We start from the raw sequence: 22,971 nt of genomic DNA, 5'->3' as shown, positions 1-22,971 counted from the left end.
ACTCACGCCCCACTCTGAGCCCATGCAGAAGCCCCTGCTGCAGATATAGGGCAGCCCCGTCAGTTATTCAGTTCTTCAGAGCACTGCAGTCTGGGTGGAGGGGCTAACCCGCTGCTGCCGGAGTGATTAATTAAACAGGACACTCACCCCCTGATGCTCTCTCTGGAGAAGCTTGCCTTTTCTGACGGCTTTGCTACTTTTGGCTCAGGCTGAGCAACTGTTTTCCTGTCAGCATGACAATGGCTGGAGGGAAGGAGGATGCAAGCACTCTAGCATACTTGGGGCTCCACAAAAACAAGCCTGTGACCATTCACCCAGCTGCTGGAGAGGTGGAGAGCTCCCCAGTGGTTTCAGGCCTGGTCTTTTATTGAGTGGAGGAGGTTGTGTACATCCAGTGGTGCTGGTCCCTCAGAAATAAACAAAGCATACTTCACTTTTGAATTCTATTCAGAATAGGTGACGTTGTTTTTGACTGGTATCACATTGTGGATCATTTGCTATCTGGTGCATTTAATTAAATAAGTCGAATAAATATAATCAGGGGTGTCATGCAACTGTTTTTGTGGAGAATCCAGTTGCATTTGTAGCTCACTTGGGCAACACAGGAGAGGCAAGATAAGACACGATCACCTAGGCAAAATAAGACATAATCAAAGCAATCATGAGTGTTAATCTAGTCATACTGCTGTCATTCAGTGTGCAAGAGACTCATACAGTGACTCAAATCCCAAACCAGATTTCTTCACTACTGTTAAGAGGCTTCTCACAAAATAGGTCTCTTATACTTACCATGCTGTGTCTATTTTTTATTTATTCTAAAATGTAATTTATGTCATTTCAAATGCAATATGATGATTTTCTGCTCAAGAAACATCTCTTATCGGTTATGGTTAAAAATGGTTTTGCTGCTTAATATTTTGTGGAAACTTTGAATAATTCTTTGGGATTCTTTGATGAATAGAAATTCAAAAGAGCTAAATTCTTTATAACATGACACGTCTTTACTATGACTTTTGAGCAATTAAATGCATCCTTGCTAAATAAAAGTATTATTATTTTTTTTATTTATTTACTGCCTCCGAGCTTTTGAATTTTATGGTTATTTAAAAGATACACCAAAACCAAACTGCATCTGAACTTGCCTGCCAGTGATCACAGTGTGTTTTTATTGTATGGCAAAGAGCAACTCTGACATTGTGATATCTTGTTTTGTGCTCCAGGATTTAAAAAAAATTATGCATATAATGAAAAAAAGGTAGATTTGTGAGGGGGCAGTGAAGGATACCCTTGTTCTCTCTATCTATTCCCCTCACCCCATCCCTAGAGTCCCTCTGCTTTTTCCTGTGCCCGAAACAAAGTCATTCCACAGTCGCCAGCATGTGGAATAGTCATCAGTTGGTGCTGCTTAGAGTTACTGCAGAATTCAAAACTGCCCCATTATACATGAACTAACTTAATATGTGACCTTGGACCACTAATCCAGTCTTAAGTCACTTGGGTATATTTTTAGCAATAGCCAAAAAAACATTGTATGGGTCAAAATTATCCATTTTTCCTTTATGCCAAAAATCATTAGGATATTGACTAAAGATTATGTTCCATGATGCTATTTTGTAAATTTCTACCGTTAATATATCAAAACTTAATTTTTTGATTAGTAATATATATTGCTAAGAACTTCATTTGGACAACTTTTAAACTAACTTCCTAACAAACCATAAATAAGTGGAAAGCTTATGCTCCTCTAATAAAACTATTTGCTATTACTGGAGAATAGAAATGTAAACATATAAGTTTAGTACAAATTGTAAAACCACAACTAGCACTAGCTTTATGGATCCAATTTGTCTGTGCCAGATCGTCATGTTTTATAAATGTGAGCCAACTGCATTCAGTGCCTAACCCACAAAGAGCATCTCACTGTATGTAGGTCAGTGAGTCAGTGCAAACTTTCCACAGAGAAATGGCTGCTATCAATTCAGATCTGTGGGAAACAGGACAGTCATAGCTCAGTCAGATGATAGGGGAGACCAAGACGTGCTCTTACAAGAACCATTTTTGTGTCAGTGACCATCTGATGTGTTTCTGTCTGATTTGCCTTGCTATGTCACCCTAAAAAGAGTTAAGAGGAAGTGTGGCAGAAACATACGCCCATGCAGGAAATATCCTTTAACATCTTTTTGGATTCTTCCACAGTGGTTTTGTGTCCAGAAATAAGAGCTGTTGAATCAGAGGCTGACGTACAACAAAGATCTACAGTGCACATCATGTTTCAGGACATATTTGGACATTTTTTAGGCATAAATAAAAATTAATGAAAGGATTCCAAATATTACAATAATTTAAGTAATATTTTTGTTAAAAAGAAGAACACAGTTGCAGAAATAAAACACTTCAAAGGAATATACAAATTCAATGTAATGTTTTCTGATACTTATTTGTGTGTTAAGTGCAATTAAATGAAAATGTATTAGAACTTAATGCAGTATTTCTTATAAGTAATTTCATAATTACTTCTATTGTCTTTAAAATATGGTTAAAGTGTACTGCTGAACATACAAGCATTTATATTAAACTAAAATACACTTTAATGTAATTTCTATTGAAACAAGTCATATTTTAAAAAATAATAATATTTGCACTTAAGTGTGTTAAGACATTTTAAGTAAAATTAAGTTGCCTTTTGTTTCATTAATATTATATTATCTGCAAAATACTGAAGTACACTACAAGTGCACATTCAGTCCATTTAAGCATGCTTCTTTTTCATAAGGGAAGAGAGCACAAACAGACTTTTCAAGCAAAATAATTCACAAAAAGGAGTCTGTTGTTACAAATGCATATTTAGATGTTCAAATTAGGGCAAACTTTGTGGTTAATGTTTTGAACTACACCTTAATGCTCAAATGCATCCAAACTGTAAATCTTCTGAACAGCAGTTTTGACTGCAATGTTCATGTTGTGTTATAAAGGAGCATTTGTAGAGGTTATTCAAAGCCCCTTGTATGGTGTGTTGATTGTAACATAATCACTATTGTTGAGGATGTCTAGGACCACATGCAAAGTACAAAACTGGCAGCATTTGCACAGTAACAACTGTTTTGCTTATTTTGTCGAAACTTGTGAAATCTCTAGTGCCGGGAGTTAAATGTGCTGTTGAAATTATAAATTGCTCATCATGGTGAACACAAAGAAGCTCTGTAATGCAGACTCTGATGGTTTCGCTTCAAGGGAGGGGCTACACAAGGCTGTGTCTGTCAGCAGCTCTGTCTGATTGGCTGGGCTCCAGAGGGGTGTGTGTGTCAAAGATGTGGGCACTGAAGGAGTCTGAATCTGCCAGGTCGCATACTGACACAGTACTGCAGCATGGCATCAAAATGCCGGGTACTGCACCTCTTCCTCATATTCTGCAGATGAAGGAGGGGTGATGCTAAATGTTTCAAAAGTTTTCTATGCACACATCTGCTGTTTGGAGAGAGAGTGATCAAGCGTTCAGCCACACAAGGGTTTGTGTGCTGTTGCCATGCCACGTGGCTTCAGACATCTGCAAAGTCAGCCTCCCATCACCAGCCGCCACCACCTCATGCCCACCCTGCTATGTCTCTCTCAGCAACACAATCTTAGCACACAAAAGACTCTTTTTGGATTGGACAGAACATTATGCACAACAGGGCCACAGTCATTGCTTTGAGTTTATGTGCTTACTTGATATATTTGTTTTTTTCCAGTGTGCTTATTGATGCTTTTCTTACAGGAATAGTTCAATCAAAAAATAACATTTGCTGAAAATGTACTCCCCATCAAGTCACCCAAGATGTAGATGAATTTATTTCTTCATGCAACAGATTTGGAGAAATCAATTGCTCACCAGTAAATCTGCTGCAGCGAATGGGTGCCGCCATAATGAGAGTCAGACAGTTGATAAAAACATCACAATAATCCAAACAACTCCAGTTAACTTCTTGTGAAGTAAAAAGCTGAGTTTTTGCAAGAAACCGCCATTTCTGGCCAAAATATGACTCCATTATCCATAAAAAAAAAAAAAAAAAAAAAATATTCCCTGTTGTCCTCTAAAAAAAATCCCACCGACATGCTTGTTTAGAAACTGTTTTGGACTGTTTTCACTTGTAAACAGTGCTTGATCTGTCTATTTCTCTCTTGATTTGGCAGCCATTCACTACAGGGGATCCATTGGTGAGCAAGTGATCTGATGCTAAATTTCTCTGAATCTGTTGAAGAAACTAACTCATCTACATCTTGGATAGCCAGAGGGTGAGTACATTTTTTCAGCAAAACTTTCTAGTGTGGTTTTGAGGATTTTATTAAGGTTTAAATGTCCTCCTTGCCCGAAAATGTCAGAACATGATAATGTGAACTGCCCTTTAAAACACCATATGTTGGTGCAAGAATCATTTCTGATAAGATGTTTTGACCAATATGCGATTGCTTTCTACAGATTGTGTGTCTGAACATCCTGTTGTGTCTGCTTTGCTGTGAGCAGCTTTCATTGTGCTAACACTGCAGACCTTGGTTTATTTTAGCACAGCAAATTGGAATATCGTCTCCATGGCAACTGTTTTGGCTTCACACTCTTAATCAATCAATCAATCACCTTTATTTATATAGTGCTTTAAACAAAATACATTGCGCCAAAGCACTGAACAACATTCATTTGGAAAACAGTGTCTCAATAATGCAAAATGATAGTTAAAGGCAGTTCATCATTGAATTCAGTTATGTCATCTCTGTTCAGTTGAAATAGTGTCTGTTTTAATTTGCAATCAAGTCAACGATATCGCTGTAGATGAAGTGACCCCAACTAAGCAAGCCAGAGGCGACAGCGGCAAGGAACCGAAACTCCATCGGTGACAGAATGGAGAAAAAAACCTTGGGAGAAACCAGGCTCAGTTGGGGGGCCAGTTCTCCTCTGACCAGACGAAAACCAGTAGTTCAATTCCAGACTGCAGCAAAGTCAGATTGTGCAGAAGAATCATCTGTTTCCTGTGGTCTTGTCCTGGTGCTCCTCTGAGACAAGGTCTTTACAGGGGATCTGTATCTGGGGCTCTAGTTGTCCTGGTCTCCGCTGTCTTTCAGGGCAGTAGAGGTCCTTTCTAGGTGCTGATCCACCATCTGGTCTGGATACGTACTGGATCCGGGTGACTGCAGTGACCCTCTGATCTGGACACAGACTGGATCTGGTGGCCACGGTGACCTCGGAACAAGAGAGAAACAGACAAATATTAGCGTAGATGCCATTCTTCTAATGATGTAGAAAGTACGGTGTTATGTGAAGTGTTCCGGTTCCAGTTTACCTAATTAATGCAGCCTAAAAATCCTTTAACGGATTTGGATATTAAAAGCATATTAGTATGTTATGTGTATGCCAGGTTAAAGAGATGGGTCTTTAATCTAGATTTAAACTGCAAGAGTGTGTCTGCCTCCCGAACAATGTTAGGTAGGTTATTCCAGAGTTTAGGCGCCAAATAGGAAAAGGATCTGCCGCCCGCAGTTGATTTTGATATTCTAGGTATTATCAAATTGCCTGAGTTTTGAGAACGTAGCGGACGTAACGGAGTATAATGTAAAAGGAGCTCATTCAAATACTGAGGTGCTAAGCCATTCAGGGCTTTATAAGTAATAAGCAATATTTTAAAATCTATACGATGTTTGATAGGGAGCCAGTGCAGTGTGGACAGGACCGGGCTAATATGGTCATACTTCCTGGTTCTAGTAAGAACTCTTGCTGCTGCATTTTGGACTAGCTGTAGTTTGTTTATTAAGAAAGATAGCTTTCACTTAGAAATGCAGATAGATTCCTACCCATTCAGAATCCAGCACTATGGGTGTAGCTTTAACCGCAGCATCTTTTGAAGGATTCTGTGTGGTAGACATGAAATGATTTACACTTAATCTCTTTAGGCAAACATCAGTCTAGACAAATGCCACAACTGTCTGGCATTATGCATGAGGGTCAAAAAGGGAGATGGCTTTGCTAAGCTCTTGTTGTCATTCAGAATATTTCATTTATCTTTCTTACTCTCTGTAGTTGTGCCCCAGATGTACTATATACTGTGCACTTATGCTATGCACTATGTACTCAACTGTCTGCGTATTAGCATTATTTGATTATTTTGTCATACAGCATCAGAACCTGATAGCCTTACAGTAATAAAGCTGCACCAGTTGAGTGCACGAGATCAACATTTTTTTAAAGGTTTTAAGTTAATTAAGTGCATTATACACATATTTGAAGTGCACTTATTCTTTTTCGAATTTTCAGTGTCAACACAACATACCAAATAACTTTTTTTTGGAAAAAAGCATTATGCAATAAAACATAAATATTCAACATCACATTAATGATTTTTAATAATATTTTATTTTATGGTTATATGTTTACAACAGTAAATGTGGTGGTCAAAGCCTTCATTGGTTTCTAAAGGGTTTTAAAATTTTCTACACATTCACTTTTTTTCTGAAAAACTCTTATAATTATACACAAAAATCCACTACTTTCTAGAGATGAACTGTCTTATTTGTATACTTGTTTAGACTTTTGAACTGCTCCAAATATGAATAATCATTAATTACTCTACATATTGAAATTCCCTTTCAAACAGCCTTATATTCACCTATTAACAGAGTGTCTGATAAATATCTAATCTGATATGTAAATGAAACTGGTGGCTCATGGTCTGTTCCAGGTACTCTACACAAAATGCATTTGTTTCATTAATCTTATATTAGCATTTGCTCTTTTATGAAAATTGTTTTGTATTGAAATATCTATATGATTTTTTCAAACAAGCTCTAAAGTGCTTTCATGTTTACACTAATGCATTTTTTTATTGTTCCTGTAATAAATATATGCCAATCAAGACATTTCAAGCATTTTTAAGGAATGTGTGATGATTCTAAGTTATATGAAAGAATCCAAAGAACTACAAAGACAGACACACTGTGGAAAGTTTGTCCTGCATCATTTTCTCATGCCTGTGTGCTGCTGTTGAAACAGTTGTATTTGGATGAAGCTGCTGTTTATTTGACTAGACCTTCCTGAACCCATTGAACAACATGTGCAGCCTGTAAATATATCTGTGTGCAGAATAAACACTGCATTGTGTTTCCTCATCCTCTCTCTGGCCAGTGAAGTGGCATTTTTTTCCCTGGAGTAAAACAACTGCTGAGAGACTCATGGAGAATTAACATTATAGCCTATGCATGGTTTATGTAAAACGTTTACCAAGATCTGTTATGTGATTTGCCAACATTTAGCGATTTTACTTAGTTCTGTGTCATTAACTCACCCTCATGTCTTTCTTTCTTGTACCACTTTTTGTCCATACAGTTTAAATGCAATCGATTGTGGTTTGGACAGGTTTGGAACAACTTAGGCCAGTGTGAGTCAGTTTTCGGAATTCTTTCAAGTGCACGCGAGAGTTCGGCATCTCTCAAACGCGTGAGGATGCTCACGTCTATTTTACCCAATAGCTCAGTGTATTTGGAAAAGCGGTAGGCTAGTTCGTTAAACTCTTTCACTAAGGGGAATATTATCAAATTCTGTGTTTCCCAACTCATTTTGGGATGTGTGAGTGTGCTGACGGAAGGCGGGACAGGCGCGTGACATCACTCATCTCATCTGTATAAAAGCTCCAGCTGTGTCCGTGCGCTCGCGCTGTGAGGCTGCAGAGAGAGAGAGGCGCGCGCACGCTCGCTCCTTCAAACAAAGAGACCCGTCAACATCATCCACAGGGCACCAGCAGAACCCATTCCAGCAAGGCCTAGAAGAATCATGACTGCAAACGGAACCAGCGACATGCTCAAAATCCAATTCGGATTGATCAACTGTGGGAACAAATACCTCACGGCTGAAACGTTCGGCTTCAAGATCAACGCATCAGCCACCAGCATGAAGAAGAAACAGATCTGGACCTTGGAGCAGAACGGCGACGACTCGAGCACGTTCTACCTGAAGAGCCATCTGGGGAGATACATCGCGGCTGACAAAGACGGCAACGTGACGGGTGACAGCGAGACCCCGAGCGAGGACTGTCGGTTCGTGATCACTGCACATGATGATGGGCGCTGGTCGCTGCAGTCTGAGCCTCACAAGCGCTACCTGGGCGGCACCGAGGACAGAATCACCTGCTTCGCGCAGACCATCTCCATCGCAGAGAAATGGAGCGTGCACATTGCCATGCACCCCCAGGTCAACATCTTCAGCCTCACTAGGAAAAGATACGCGCACCTGAGATCCGAGCAGAGCGAGATCGCCATTGACCGAGATGTTCCCTGGGGCGTGGATTCCCTCATTACCTTGGTCTTCCAGGACCAGAGGTACCACTTACAGACGTCTGACAACCGGTTCCTGAAGAACGACGGAAGCCTGTCCCAAAAACCTGACAAGAACACGGGGTACACGCTGGAGTTCAGGTCCGGGAAGGTTGCCTTCAGAGACTGCACTGGGAAGTACCTGGCTCCCTCTGGTCCCAGTGGAACCATGAAGTCCGGCAAGAGCTCGAAGGTTGGCAAAGACGAGCTTTTTGTTCTGGAGCAGAGCCACCCTCAAGTGGTCCTCACCGCTGGCAATGACAGGAATGTGTCCACCAGGCAAGGTAAATGATGCTGCTTTATTTTCAGTTACTTATAATGTGTTCATCTATGCAATGTTAGCCTACATCAGTCCTCCATAATTATACAGCTCTTTCTTAATTATAGATATTCAGCTCTTTTTATTTTCTTGTGGTTGTGTGGAAATGGGCAGAGCACAGGGGTATGGGGGGGAAAGCCACATGCTTTACTTTGATCCTGAAATTTGGTCTATTCGCAGATGTTTCCTGGAAGTATAATTTTTAATGATTAGTCTGGTCGTGCATCCAAGTGAGGCTCCATTTTGCTTCCAGTTTTCTGTCTGATGTCTCCCTGTGGGTTACAGTACTCTGGTTATTGTCACAATAGAAACCTGTTAGCTGAGAATGAAATCAGTATTCAAGCCCTTGTCTGGAGTTTTGCACAATCATTCTTCTGTAAATTTCAAAACGCCTGTATTTTGGAGAGGTCATTGTACTGTAATTAAGTTGAGAGTGAAGGCAATCATTACTGTAAACGCTCAGAAGAATTGACCTGAGACTGCAAGACTGATATTTATATCATCAAATTATATAGTGGACTGGTGAAATATTGTGCTTTTTAAGCATCACAATTACAACTCCACTAGCCTATTACTGCTAAAAATGAAATGAGATGATCTGCTATGTTTTAATAACTGCTAAATTGAAACAAATAAATTGAAAGACCTAAATGGCACTATTAAGAAAGGATGTCTGGGATTTGCTTTGCAATCCCAGCTCTGGTTTACCAGTATTGCTAAATGAGACAGTACAGTGCTGGTGTGTTGGGCCTGTGCCAAGAGACACGTGGTTTCTTCAGGTCATGATTGGCTCTTCTGTTCTGCCATTGTTTCTTAGACTTTGCTGATTTTATGTTTATGATTAATTTAGACTTGTGGTAGTGCAAGATTTCATCTGTCCTCAAAAAGCAGTTCATGTGATTTGCTTACAGCAATCTGGACTTCATTATGATGCACAACATCCGAATCACATGTGATTCATCCTGCATCCAGACCCCACCAGTGCTCATGCTTGCCTAGTTCAAATATTTGCCTTCAGGGATACAATCCTTAGAGGAATAAGGTTCATTGTTTGTGTCATGTTCCTTTTAGAGAATTTGTGAGGGGCCGAGATTTCAGGCGTGTGTTGAGGGTTGAAAGAGAACAAAGACAGCGTGCTCTGGGCCCCAGCTCACCATGCAGCCCAACTGCTGAGAGTCTTTAGGCAGCCCAGCACACAGAACAATGGAGCCTCGCTATGCATAAGTTTAGCCATTACAACACACATACAAAAACACTGATGTACTCCCGCTTAAATGCATCTGAGTAAAAAGACGAAGAGTCTCCCTGCTTGCTTGTCTGCTCTTCCTTACTTTGTGGCAAGGAAATCAGATGTTTGTCATTGCATAAACGCAAAAATGGTTTCCCAACAGTGTCTTGCATTTTTATTTTGTATTCACTTTAACTGTTTGTCTGTCCTGCTATATGATAACAGCTGGTTGACTCTGTTGACCGATGAGCTCGTTTGAGTGTTTGACGCTATTGACTTAAAACATTTTAAATGTAAGTCCCTACAATGTTTTGCTGCCAAGGTTAAAGGCTTTTCACTTGGGAATATAAGCCCTGCAGTTGTCGTGTGGATTGATCGACAATTCGCAGTCAGCCTGTCGAGAGCTGGGGGTTGGGGGTGTGTCTGTTGGTGGCTTAAAAGATCCTCCCAAACCATTTAAATGCCGGGTGAGGTTACATACCTCCCTAGAATGATTGATCCCCACCCCACCCCACCCCCGCGTCTTCCCCGAGACTGATTTAGAGCAAGTCTCCGGGTTTCTTAGTCATTCTCAATTGCAGATCTTCCATTTGCAGGCATGTGTTTCTCATCTTGGTCACTTATTGTCCTTCCCCATTCCGGCACGCTTTTTTTTGGCGAAACTCGGTCTGCTTTCCAGAGGCCAGGCCGTGCCGGTACTAATACGCAATTTCGTGTAGCTGTATTATGAGCTTTGTGAAACTGGAACATGAAAGCAATCACGGTGAATTGCAGATTAAAAATACAGATGACGTGTTTGATCATGTGTATTCCAAGAGATTCTTGATTTCACCAAACAATTCATTCTTGGAGTCGATGTTAATACAATTATAGCTGTAACTTCATCTTCTAGATGTTTGTCTTAATGTAGCTTTAATATTTCCTCTCAAAAACCTGTCTGTTTTCCTCTCCAAAGAAGTTTAGACCATAACGCTAGATTTATCTGATGACTGTGTTTCTAAATGCACACAATGGAGTTTAATTAGATTTCCTGCAGTAGAGGACTGATGGTCTGGTCTTTCATTGAGCTCCATGAATCTAAACTACAAACCGGATGCATTGACTGTTGTTGTCCTGAAGCCTTCCACTAAGCATCCTGGCATATATGACAGTCCAAAATTCTTAAGGGGATTAACTCTGCCTCTCTCTCTCTCTCTCGCTCTCTCTCTCACACACACACACACACACACGCACCACACACACCACACACACAAAGCAATTGCCAGAGTGATAGTCCATGGCATTCAACACTCTTTAGTCAAGTAATCTCAAAGATCAGCATCCTAAAACTGCCTGGCTCTCTGCTCCCTCAGCATGGCTGATCCAGATCTAAGATGTGTTGTGAGCTCATGCTGATGGAAGCCAGGTGTTTGGTGTTTTTTATAGTGTGGTTTACAGAATGCTGTGTTTTTGTGTTTGACAGGCATGGACCTCTCTGCCAACCAGGATGAAGAAGGTGACCAGGAGACTTTCCAGATGGAAATCAGTAAAGACACAAAGAAGTGTGCCTTCAGGACCTGCACTGGCAAATACTGGACCCTCACAGCTAATGGTGGCCTTCAGTGCACTGCCTCGACTAAGTGAGTGTAATTCACAGTAACATGCCATAATGAAGATGGCGAAGTATTGTCAGTATTTTCATACTAGCATTCTTTAGATTTCTTTAGATGTACTGCTGTGTACAATATTAATTTAATAAAAGTACGCTGATTTTGGACGTGCATCCTCGGTAGTTAGTTCAGACTTTGTGCATTCGACTCAGGAGTGTGATGTCCGCGACGACGCAAGTCCGGTAAATCTATAAACAGCAGCGTACTTGATAACTTCAGTCAGCTCGTCTTGGCTACTGCAATTTTCCTATTTACAATAAAACGAAATGGGATATAAAATACCACTGCCTCCTTTGGTTTTCATTTAAGCATAATAACAGCTGCAGAAATGTACTTAGTTCAGGGATATGTGTATATGCAGCCATTACAATGAAACGAAATATTATATAAATTTGCCTTTTTTATTTTCATTTTAACATATAGATAAATTGAATACAGACCAAAGAAAACCTGTTAGATTTACCCCGCAGCTGAATTATATGTTATGTTTAACCACTAAAGACACATCAGAGCCAGCGGCACATATCAGAAGGTCTAGCCGATTTGAGGCTGCATCTCGGCGGATACATGAGGACTGAGCTCTCGCTGATCGAGTGGAGCTCACCGTCGCAGAGATCGGCGAAACACATTTTTTAAATAGGCACGGTCTTTATAAATAAACCATAGATTTGCGTTTTAAACAACTACATTCTCGCCTGAAATACTTTTAAAATTACATTTCATGACACAATAACAGTAATATTTGAAAATGATCCAAATAAATGGTGGTTGAACTCAACCAATGCTGCGTGAACTCAGATGGCTTTGGCTACTGTTATTTTCCCCTCAGTATATTTACAATAAAACGAAATAGGATATAAAATACCACTGCCTCCTTTCGTTTTCATTTAAACATAATAACAGCTGCAGAAATGTACTTAGTTCAGGGATATGTGTAACGTTATATACATCCATTACAATGAAACGAAATATTATATAGACTTGCCTTTTTTATTTTCATTTTAACATATAGATAAATTGAACACAGACCAAAGAAAACCTGTTAGATTTGCCCCGCAGCTGAATTATATGTTATGTTTAACCACTAAAGACACATCAGAGCCAGCGGCACATATCAGAAGGTCTATCCAAGGTGAGGCTGCCTCTGGGCGGATAGATGATCACTGAGCTCTCCCTGATCGTGTGGAGCTCACCGTCTACGAGATCGGCGAAACAAATTTTTAAATAGGCGCTGTCTTTATAAATAAACAACAGATTTGAGTTTTAAACAACTACATTCTCGCCTGAAATACTTTTAAAATTACATTTCATGACACAATAACAGTAATATTTTGAAAATGTTGATCCGAATAAATGGTGGTTGAACTCAACCAATGCTGCGTGAACTCAACCAATCAGGATGTTTAGCGCCAAAGTCCCGCCCCCGAAAGTTCCTGAACTTTAAAAAAGTACCACCTCGCCAGCAGGGACTTTCTGGGGGGCATTTTTTTACCCGGAACTTTTATTTAGTTCCTGGTTCCTGCGGTGGAAACACACCAAGTACCGGACCAAGTCCCTAGTTCCTGGGTAAAGTTCCTGCGGTGGAAACGCGGCTTTGGATTGTAAAAGGCATCTTACATGCTTTGTGTTGAGTTAAACATTTTAAGACCGAAAATTAGCTCCAATAACCCTAAACCAGTTTTCTTCAACATCAGAATTAGCACATTTTGATCAATAATCAAATTAAATACCCTTTTGACCTTTTGAGAACAGACCGACTACATTCAGTTTAATCGAAGACATGTTTACACTGCTGTTCAAAAGTTTGAGGTTTAAGTTTTTAAAGGGGTCGTTTTCACTTTTTAACCCAGAAATAAAATCCAGAAAATGCTTTTTTTCTTCATTGGTTCAAAGACTGATGAATAGAATATATTACAAAATCTGTATTTCAGTAAAAATCTAAAATTATATAAGCTTGTTTTTTCATTTATAAAAATGCTAATTTAGTTTGTAGTTTTTGTTTTTGTTTTGTTTTTACCGTCTCCATACAGATGCCCCAAGCACCCTCTCGCGGTACTAACGTGGCTACCAGTAACCTAAGCCTTGATGAAAACCCTTGACTTAAATATTTTTATGATCATGTATTGTTCATGCCTAAAAACATGTATGAAATACATATTTCTTTGCATTTAAATGTATCCAGGACCAGTTCTACGGGAGTGCTAGAGGGAATGAAATGAAAGCAAGAGCACCTTACTTGTAGCTATAGAAATGTATAATGATGAAACCTATTTTCCAGACGCCCCAGTGTGTATTTGTGCTTACTCTCTGGAGAGCTTTAAAGGTTTCTATTTTCAGCTTGTTTTTGTAGCATTGGTCAATCACTGACATTTCTGTTGATTTCTTGAACGGCTAAGCAGAGGTGTTTATGTTCGAATCCATTCACTGCTCAAAACGCCACAGTGCTACATGCTTGGCAGTCTCTCAATATAACAAAAAAAACTATAACATGATTCAAATAAGAAAATCACTGTGTAGTGTAGAGCTTCATAGATTATAATGGACATTTGGAGATAGCGATAAACTGAAATGAGTGACACTTTTTAGTGATTAGGTCTAGTCTTTGCATGCTTTCTTGGCTATAATCCATTCAGAATTTGAATAGGTGTTGTTTTTAATGAGGCTAATAAAAGGACCAGTGACCTCATTGCAATGGTAGTGATAACCATAAAAATGGACCGGGCAAAACTGTCAAGAGATGTGCATTAAGGCTAGAGCACCCTCACATATTTCAGAAGCAACCTCAGTAATTTGATTCAGGAACCGGGCAAACCTGTATCTGGAAAAGTAGGAGAAATTATTATTTTATATTTGTTACATTTATACATTTACCCCGTATATTAAAGCCTTGTGTGTAGTGCTCCCACTGAACGTGCTTTAAGTGACCATGCATGGTCCTCTCAGATACCATGACCCAAATAGCACACAAAAGTATGACCAAATTGAACCCCAATATTTAATAATTATAAATATTTTTAATTAATTTTTTAAGTAATGTATTAGGTCTCTGCATTGTTCCAGAGACGGCTCTTGTGGAAGAATTAGCCTACTTCTAATTTGACCAAAGAAAACTTGTAAAATTGATTTTTTTTTAAAAATGTATATTCATTTGTAAAAAAAAATTTCAATGTTTGTTGAAGGTGCACAATTCATAATCAAAACTCTGAAAAAGTCAATATTTAACTTTTTTGGGCAGCATTTTGTGTATACAGTTCTAATTTTAATTTTGGTTTTCAGCATAGCATTTAAAACACAACCGTTCTTTTAAAAAAAAATTCGTTATGGTTAAAAAACGAAGAGAAATGGATGCTTACTGTACATAATGTAAACAAATATACAAAAATTGGTGTAGCCTCGATGGGCATCAATGCTGTCAAGTCTCATGTGCACCGTGCTAGCGACAAGGCTGTCGTTGGCTGCACCTGTCCATCGCCAGTTCTTCAAAAATGTAATTAAATTAATTTCAGGATTCCTGCATATACCCTGATTTAAAATGGCGGTTTTCTATTTTAATATATTTTAACATGTAACTTAATTCCAGTAATGACATCACTGAATTTTCAGCAGCTGTTATTTTAGTTTTTAGTGGCTCATGATCCTTCAGAAATCCTTCTCTGCTGCTCAAGAAACCTTTATCAGCGTTGAAAACGGTTTTGTTTTTGGATTATTTGAAAAGAACAGTGTTCATTTGAAATAAAAATCTTTTGTAACATTATTAACAAAATTATAATGTGTAATTGTACATGTATCATTTCTTCGACCAGGTCTGCTAACTGCCACTTTGACATTGAGTGGCGTGGGAAGAAGATAACCCTGCGTGCCAACAATGGAAAATATGTGGCTGCCAAAAAGAACGGACAGCTGGCTGCCACGATTGACACGGCAGGTGGGGTGTGGGCTTATACACCATTTCCGCTGTTTCAACCTTTTGTTTGGAAACCCTGCTGTGATTAATAAACTTGATGGTAGATTGCCCCTCAATCTGTGGTCATGTTGAGTGGAGCATTTCAATAGTGCAATCATATTCCCGCTTGGCTATTGTGGCTCAGTTCTGAAAAACTGCTTTTTCAGGAGAGACTGAGGAGTTCCTGATGAAGCTCATCAATAGGCCCCTCATTGTGCTGAGAGGGGAGCATGGCTTCATTGGCTGCAGGAAGGTAACCGGCACCCTGGACTCCAACCGCTCCTCATATGATGTCTTCGGGTTGGAGTTTAGAGATGGAGCCTATAGCTTGCGAGGTTTGTTTACACTTTATTAATATTTTTAGTTTCTTGCTGAAAAGGAAATTTTCACATAAGACTTTTCTTGATACCTTGAATCCCTTCTCAGACTCCACTGGGAAATACTGGATGGTGGGCAGTGAATCGAACGTGCTCAGCAGTAGCGACACCCCGGTGGACTTCTTCCTCGAGTTTTGTGACTACAACAAAGTGGCCATCAAGTCAACTGAGGGGAAGTATCTGAAGGGCGATCACGCAGGTGTTCTGAAGGCCAACGCCGATGATCTGGACACCTCCACTATGTGGGAGTACTAAAAGAACTTAAGTAACCACTGTGGCTTTTGCTTTCCATTTTTTTTCCCCTTTCTGTTATCCATTTTGAATATGGTTTTTGAATACGAGTGAGCACACAGGCTAACAGGTGGAGGGTCATACTTCTAGTCATGTTTACTCTATTCTGTCTAAATACTTCAGAGGTTGTGTGCCACAGTATTACCAGTGTTCACTGACGACGACTGGCCAAAACTGGGACTTAACTGGCATCCATATTTGTTTTGTGTGGTTAAGCACATCTAATGTCATCTCTAAATCTGTCGTAATAATTGACTTGCATTCAAGTCAGTTGGCTCTCTGGAAGATCGACCACAGGATCTTGATTTTGACCAGATTGTAGTGTGATCCTTCTTCCTAGTCTTTGCACAGTCCTGTATGAGCCTCACACTCTTAATATTAACACATAGCGAAACGTTAAAGAAAACCTTGTGACTGTGAGCCATTGATGTAATGCCTCCCGCTGTATTGCCAGTTATATGTACATACCCTCATGATCTGAGGACTTAGGCAATATTTACAGGTAAATGTATGAATGTTGTTTTATTTTTTCTTTTCATAGACTTGACAGAGTTATGAAGGAAGCTCTCAGAACACTGAAACTAGTGGTGAACTACACTGTTTTGTTTTCTTGTTTAAGTTTGGCTTTGATTGTTTAATGCCCCACTGTCTGCGTCATTAGAAAAAAAATGTTAATGTTTAAAAAGAGGAAAAACCTAAAGAACTGGATTTGTATCATACAGTCCCTAGTTTTAAAATTAGGGTTACGCCTGGAATTGCGAATGGGCGGAAAAAAATAAATATGGATATTAAAATGGTAAACGTTTTCTGCAACTCGAAAGTGATGTTAATCGTTACGTTGTGTGCTGTAGCTGTGCGTGTGAAGATACCGACGTGAGGTATGTTGTTGCAGGTTCAACAAAGTATTTATGCTGAATTAAACCACTTTTCCTTCTTAAACCTGACAAATCTCAAAGGAATGGTGGGTCTGGGTTCACTGGACTTGTGCAGTGGTCTAATCTGGAAAGGTGTCTAAAAAAAGTCACCTAACATATAGAGTGTTGTTTTTTTGTTTTTATGTTGAAGGCACAGACATTATCATAAACCTTATTCCTTCATACACATTACAGTACATAATGAAGACATTAACACCAAACACCAGATTGATTGAAGATTTAAACCTGAGGTTAAACTGGGTCTTAATTACCTTTCAGGTGTGCATCAAACTAACAGAGCCACTCTGAGCTGAACGCAGTAAGAACTTTAAAAAAAAACATTTTAAGAGCGATCATTTCACATGATGAGGATCATTCTAAGTGAATGATAATGACTGTGTCTTAAAAGGTCATCATGGGGGGAAAGACATTCCACATTATACTTTGTAAAGTCTTTACAGATGTCTTTTTATATTGTTTTGATAGTATTGTTATGTTTCCTCATGTGCCATGGGTACAAATGAAATCCAGAAATAAATATGGTTTGAATATGAAACTGTCAGTGTTTTTTTTTCTTTTTCTGGTGTTGTGAAAACAAACATTAAAAATGTTGGTTCTCTTGAAGTGTCAAAGCAATCACGTTCCCTCTAGTGAAGTGATATGGTTTAGTAGTACTAGTAGTAGTAGTAGTAAAAGTATTTAGCCAAATTAGTCATCAACCTGTCCATACACACATACACATAATACAACTGTCATAGCTAACTGTCACAAGCTTGAGCAGAGTTCGGTGAAGTATGACTACAGCTCTCCGAGTTTATTTTGAAAGCTTACCCTGCTGCAGCACAATGAGAGGAATTTGTTTTCTCTCGAGACCGCTACTCCATCTTTCTTTTTTTAACTTTTGGCGCTTCATCAATGAGGCTTTTGTTCTGTTGTTGCTGGAGCAGCAGAATGATGTCGACCCTATCTGCTGAGTTATTAAAACAACAAAAAGATTGTTTATTGAAGTTAAAGAAGCCTAAAATTGTAAATGAATGGATAGTGTACAATGAAGAGCTTCAGTATCTAAAATGCAGATAGAAATACAAATTGAAAGCATGTGTTCTTTTCTGCAAGCTATAAAAAGATTCAAAATCCTCAATAGATCCTCAGAGAAGCCAAGTCAATGTGAATAGAAAAAAGAATTAACACATTTTTTTTTTAAATGACTACCCAGATCACATAGTATGTAAAAAAAAAAAAAGAAAGAAATACCACAATGCAAGTCCCACAGTGAAATATGATTTTTCTTTTAAGTACAAATTGGATTTTCTTGTTAAATGTACTCCAATAATCTGATAACTTGCTACTGTAGACTGACCCCTTCGGTGTATATACACCCATCCCAAAGATAAAGAGTGTGCATCATATTCTTTAAGATGGAAAATTAGGTTTATTGAACTTTTTACCTAATTGATTACCTAATTTAAGTTTATTGAAGTTTAATAGATAGGCATGCACCAGATTGACTGGTAGACTAATTAATCTTCATGAGTGTTATATAATATAAGATTACAAACACAGCCTAAACGTGAGCATTGAAGACCACACCATGAGCTTTTTCATTCTGGCTTTCAAGCAAAAGAGACTGAAAGGGTTAACTGATCCGGTCTGGCTGACAGGAGGACCACTGTTTCTATGGTAACTCGGAGCATGTAACTTGAAGGGGCTCTACTGTGGGGGTTGATGGTGGGGCTGGAACTGCAGTTTTTCAGGTGGGCAGACAGGGATTTTTTTCTTTTAGCCATTATTTTCATTGAGACGTGCAGGCTGAGATCACAGAAGGTGAATTCAGATTCATATGATAGACCGGTGTACAACATTTGAATACACACATCAGAGCAGAAAAACAGCTTTTGCACAGATGTGACAGTAACAATCGGTGGGAAAAGAACAATGTTTGCATTGTGACAAATGTCAGGACATTTCTCTAATTATGCATGAGGTTTCTAAGTTTTCCATGTATTTGCATTTTTGTGATATGCATGGAAAGAAACATGACCTACTCACAAGGTACACTGCTAATATTTAAAGAAGACTTCTATCCATGACTTACATTTCAAACTGCTGTAGTCACTCGAACTTATCTTACAACATTTTAGCTTGAAAATGCTTATTTTGCATTTCAAAGTTTCAGTTTTTATTTTCAATATAAATTTTCGACATTCAGTTTTGTGTAAAAATGTCAACATTGGGCATTCATATCAAATATGGAATCAAAGACTTATTCTTGTAATTCCAGCTCATTAATCACAGCTGAAATGTTAGCTTAAAAGGACAGTTCACCCAAAACTGACAGTTCTGTTATCATTTACTCAGCCTCATATTGCTCCAAACCTGTATGAATTTCTTTCTTGTGTTAAACACAAAAATATATTTTGAAGATTTAAGTTTTTTATGCTCACCTAAGCTGCATTTAATTGATAAAAATTTCAATAAAACAGTAAAACTGTGAATTACCATTTTGAATTACATTTTTGTATGTTCAAATAGAAAACGATTGTTTATTCCTCTGATGGTAAAGCTGAATTTTCAGCATTACTCCAGTCTTCAGTGTCATATGATCATTCAGAAATCATTTGAATATGTGGATTTGTCATTCAAGAAACATTTCTTATCAATGGTAAAAAAAAAAAATAATAAAAAAAATGATTTGCTGCTTAATATTTTTGTGAAAACATTTTCTCCCAATATTCTTTGATGAAAAGAAATGTCAAAATATTTGAAATTCATCCAAAGACGATTCAGTGTGAAGAAAAGCTGAAGAAACACCCGAGTTTCCCAAATGTGAGATGATGAGTTATAGCTTAGTTATTCTATAAGAATAGGAGAGCAATAACGGTCATTCAAAAACATCTGGCACTGAGTTTATTCAGAGCTCAGTAGCCAAAAACAATGTACTTGTATAGAAAGTAGTCACATGTCACAATGTTTTCATAGTCACATGACCATCACTGATTCTGTGTGACCACCGTCTACATCGCCACGGGGGGTGATGATACTCTCATGACTGTAAGTCCAGCCCTTCACACCATCAGTACTTTAAAAAAATCAAAAGGAGGAAATCTTAACATTACTTTCCTTCAGGGTGAGTATTAGATACACTGACCATCCCTCTGGAAATTATTTGTACATTATCATTACGATGATGAATTTTAATCTGTCTTCAGGGAGACCTGATCCATATCTACAAACCCCAATGTCACTGTTAAAATTCAAGGTTCCAAAAGGAGTTTTTTGCAACAACGGCATAGAAGCAGGATTTTTGGTTCCCCAAAAAACCTTTCAGTTATCATAATAAGAATTCAGTTATTACTGAAATTTTCTTCAACACAAAGACAAAGCAGTTATTTTAAGAACTGTTCACTGAAAGGTACTTTGGGGAACCCAGAATTCCCCTTTTAAAACCTTTTTTTAATGAGTGTTCCAGAAGTGGGAAGAACAATTTTGGGCTCCCAAAAACATTTTAGTGAACACTTATTTAAATATTTCTTCATGTGAAGAACATTTTAATAATAACAATTTTTCTCTATAAAGAATTTTTTGTCCTATGGAAAGGTTCCATGGAGGTTAAAGGTTCTTCAAGGAACCGTCAATGCCAGCAAATAACTTTTATTTTAAGAGTAAGAGACTTGATGAAACACGAGGAAGAAGATTCAGGGGCACAGATCCAGTTTCAGTTTCAGCACAAGCTGCCAGGGTTGACCCTTCACACCTGAAGGCCTACGGGCCTAAAGACTGTCCATCTGCTGGCCCATTAGGAGGTTACAATGTCAAACTGAGACACTTCATTTACATGCACCGTGTCAGGTGTGGTACACTGGTGCTCAAATACACCACCGATAACAGATGGTAGAAGATGGACAGATTATTCTGATCCTCTCAGGATTGTGTTACACTTCAGCACTGACTTGCTGCTGGTCGTTCCTTCTAGTTTGACTGACACCACCTGATTTCACCAAAAAAAAAGGGGGGGGGGATGAGTGAGGATGAGTTATATGCTTTAGGAGGCGTCAGGGGTCTGAATAAAGCCCGGGGCAGAGGGACTGATGCCAGCAGGGAGGAGAGCAGGAGGTGAGGATCCTGTGGGCTCCATTAGTAAACAAGAGCTGTGGCTCTTTTGTAAAGCACTGGGCAAGAGGACTGGAGTCCCGCTGCACTGCAGTCAAGCCAATGGACGAGTCACGCAATACAGCACAATAAACAACCCACTTCACAGGCATTATGGGTCTACATGCTGAATAACAGCTTCATGTTTGACAGGATATTGATCTTTGGCACTGAAAAGCCTACATTTTTGAGCAGCTCTACTTTATAAATCAAAAGAGCCAGTTCCTGTATGATTTTGTCAGATTAGCAGGTCCACATGGATTATGTGCCAGAAGAACTGCAAAAGTGGCATTGTCATTCACAAGTTTTACAGTCACCTTCGCATTTTCATTTATTGAAAAACAATGATGCTTTTAGCTACCAGTAAGACTGTAACACTCTTTGCATAAAGGTGTGAACACATTTAGCTTTCGAAAAAAAAAATTCGGTCTGGCGAAGTGCATTCACCTCATTAGGAATCTGTATGGTTGGAAATCTTTGTTTAACTTCGAACACAACTTGACCAATTAATCATCTTTGCCCATGACATTTTGCTGAAATTTAGCTGATGTGATCGCACCTTAACACATTGGATCATGTTTAAATCAATCCAGCAAATCATTGTAGAAAATATATTTGGAATATTTCATCTGGTCTTGCTGCTAAGAATTAAATGCGGACACAAGTCTTTTTTTTCCATATATGAACAGGGAAAGCAGGAGATAGTAATTACAAGTTTATAAAAACTCAACAGATCTGAATTTAAAAACAAAAACATCAATTAGAGAGACTGTCAAGTTCACAATGAGTATGTACCAGAACAAAGAAATTTCTATTTTCTAATTAAAGGGGTCATATGATGCAATTTCAAGTTTTCTTTCTCTCTGGAGTGTTACAAGCTTTTCGAGAATAGATAAGATCCCTAAAGTTGCAAAGACTAAAGTCTCAAACCAAAAGAAATAGTCTTTATAAAAGTTTAGACTCGTCTACACCCTCCTATAAACACCTCGTTCAAACGCACCCCCACATGTCTGTCACGATGTGGGAAGATTTGCATAACACCGCCCAAATGTTCACACAAAGAAAGAAGGCATAACTTTTATTCTCACTGTAGTGTTGTTGTTGCCGCCGGCACCATGTCTTGAAGACGCTGTGTTTCGTTGTGAAAGCAAAACTACTTTGTTCGGTCTTCCAAAAGAGGACATGACTAGAAATCAGAGGTTAAGTTGTATTTACAACACTGTTACAGAACAGTTCGACCCAAATGTTTAGATGTGTGCAGCGCATTTTATGGAGGACGAGGACTGTTTCCTGGAAGCGTAGCCTACAATGCCAGTGTTCTGACAAATAATGCTGACGCACAGTCTGTATGTTTACATATTTAAATAATATGCCATTGATGATTCAAACGTGAGTTCTGAGCAGTGCTAGTTGTTTGTCATGTCTCTGATCAAAAATGCAGACATGGTTTTATGTTTACGCAATGCAACGCAACACATAAAAAGACAGTATAAGTCATAATGAATCAGTAATCACGTCCCCGCTGGATGCAACACATGCCCGGTTTGTAATGGGTTTTATTGGACACGGGATCTCGGTATGTTTAGGGGCGTAACATTTGCGTCACAGGTTTGAGGTATTCGGCCAATCACAACGCACTGGACAGCTGGCCAATCAGAGCACCTCGCTTTTCAGACTGATGAGCTTTGTAAAAAAACAACACGACAGAAAGGCAGGGCATAGAGGATAAACAATAATGTAAAATATGTGGAAAGTAATGTTTTTTTTAAC

At 38.8% G+C, this 22,971-nt stretch overlaps 1 protein-coding gene across 1 annotated transcript; it reads left to right on the top strand.

Moving 5' to 3' along the window:
• Window positions 1-7,637: 7,637 nt before the first annotated feature.
• On the top strand, window positions 7,638-17,608 carry LOC113050118 (fascin-like). The gene is made up of 5 exons (XM_026212814.1): window positions 7,638-8,615; window positions 11,341-11,497; window positions 15,331-15,452; window positions 15,638-15,805; window positions 15,897-17,608. Exons 1-5 carry the CDS (start codon window positions 7,793-7,795, stop codon window positions 16,100-16,102), a joined length of 1,476 nt encoding a protein of 491 aa, XP_026068599.1. The 5' UTR covers window positions 7,638-7,792; the 3' UTR covers window positions 16,103-17,608.
• The last annotated feature ends 5,363 nt before the right edge of the window (window positions 17,609-22,971 follow it).

The sequence above is a fragment of the Carassius auratus genome, chromosome 3 (genome assembly GCF_003368295.1).
Source record: "Carassius auratus strain Wakin chromosome 3, ASM336829v1, whole genome shotgun sequence".
In the NCBI taxonomy this organism is placed as follows: Eukaryota; Metazoa; Chordata; class Actinopteri; order Cypriniformes; family Cyprinidae; genus Carassius; species Carassius auratus.
Note: the sequence above shows the minus strand (reverse complement) of the source record. Positions and strands in the feature narration are given on the sequence as shown.

Bases quoted from the DNA above. Each gene is read 5' to 3' on its own strand.
- LOC113050118 (XM_026212814.1), top strand. From the start codon at position 7,793: ATGACTGCAAACGGAACCAGCGACATGCTCAAAATCCAATTCGGATTG. The intron at 8,616-11,340 runs GTAAATGATGCT...TGTGTTTGACAG, and splicing joins GAATGTGTCCACCAGGCAAG to GCATGGACCTCTCTGCCAAC. The intron at 15,453-15,637 runs GTGGGGTGTGGG...CTGCTTTTTCAG, and splicing joins TGCCACGATTGACACGGCAG to GAGAGACTGAGGAGTTCCTG.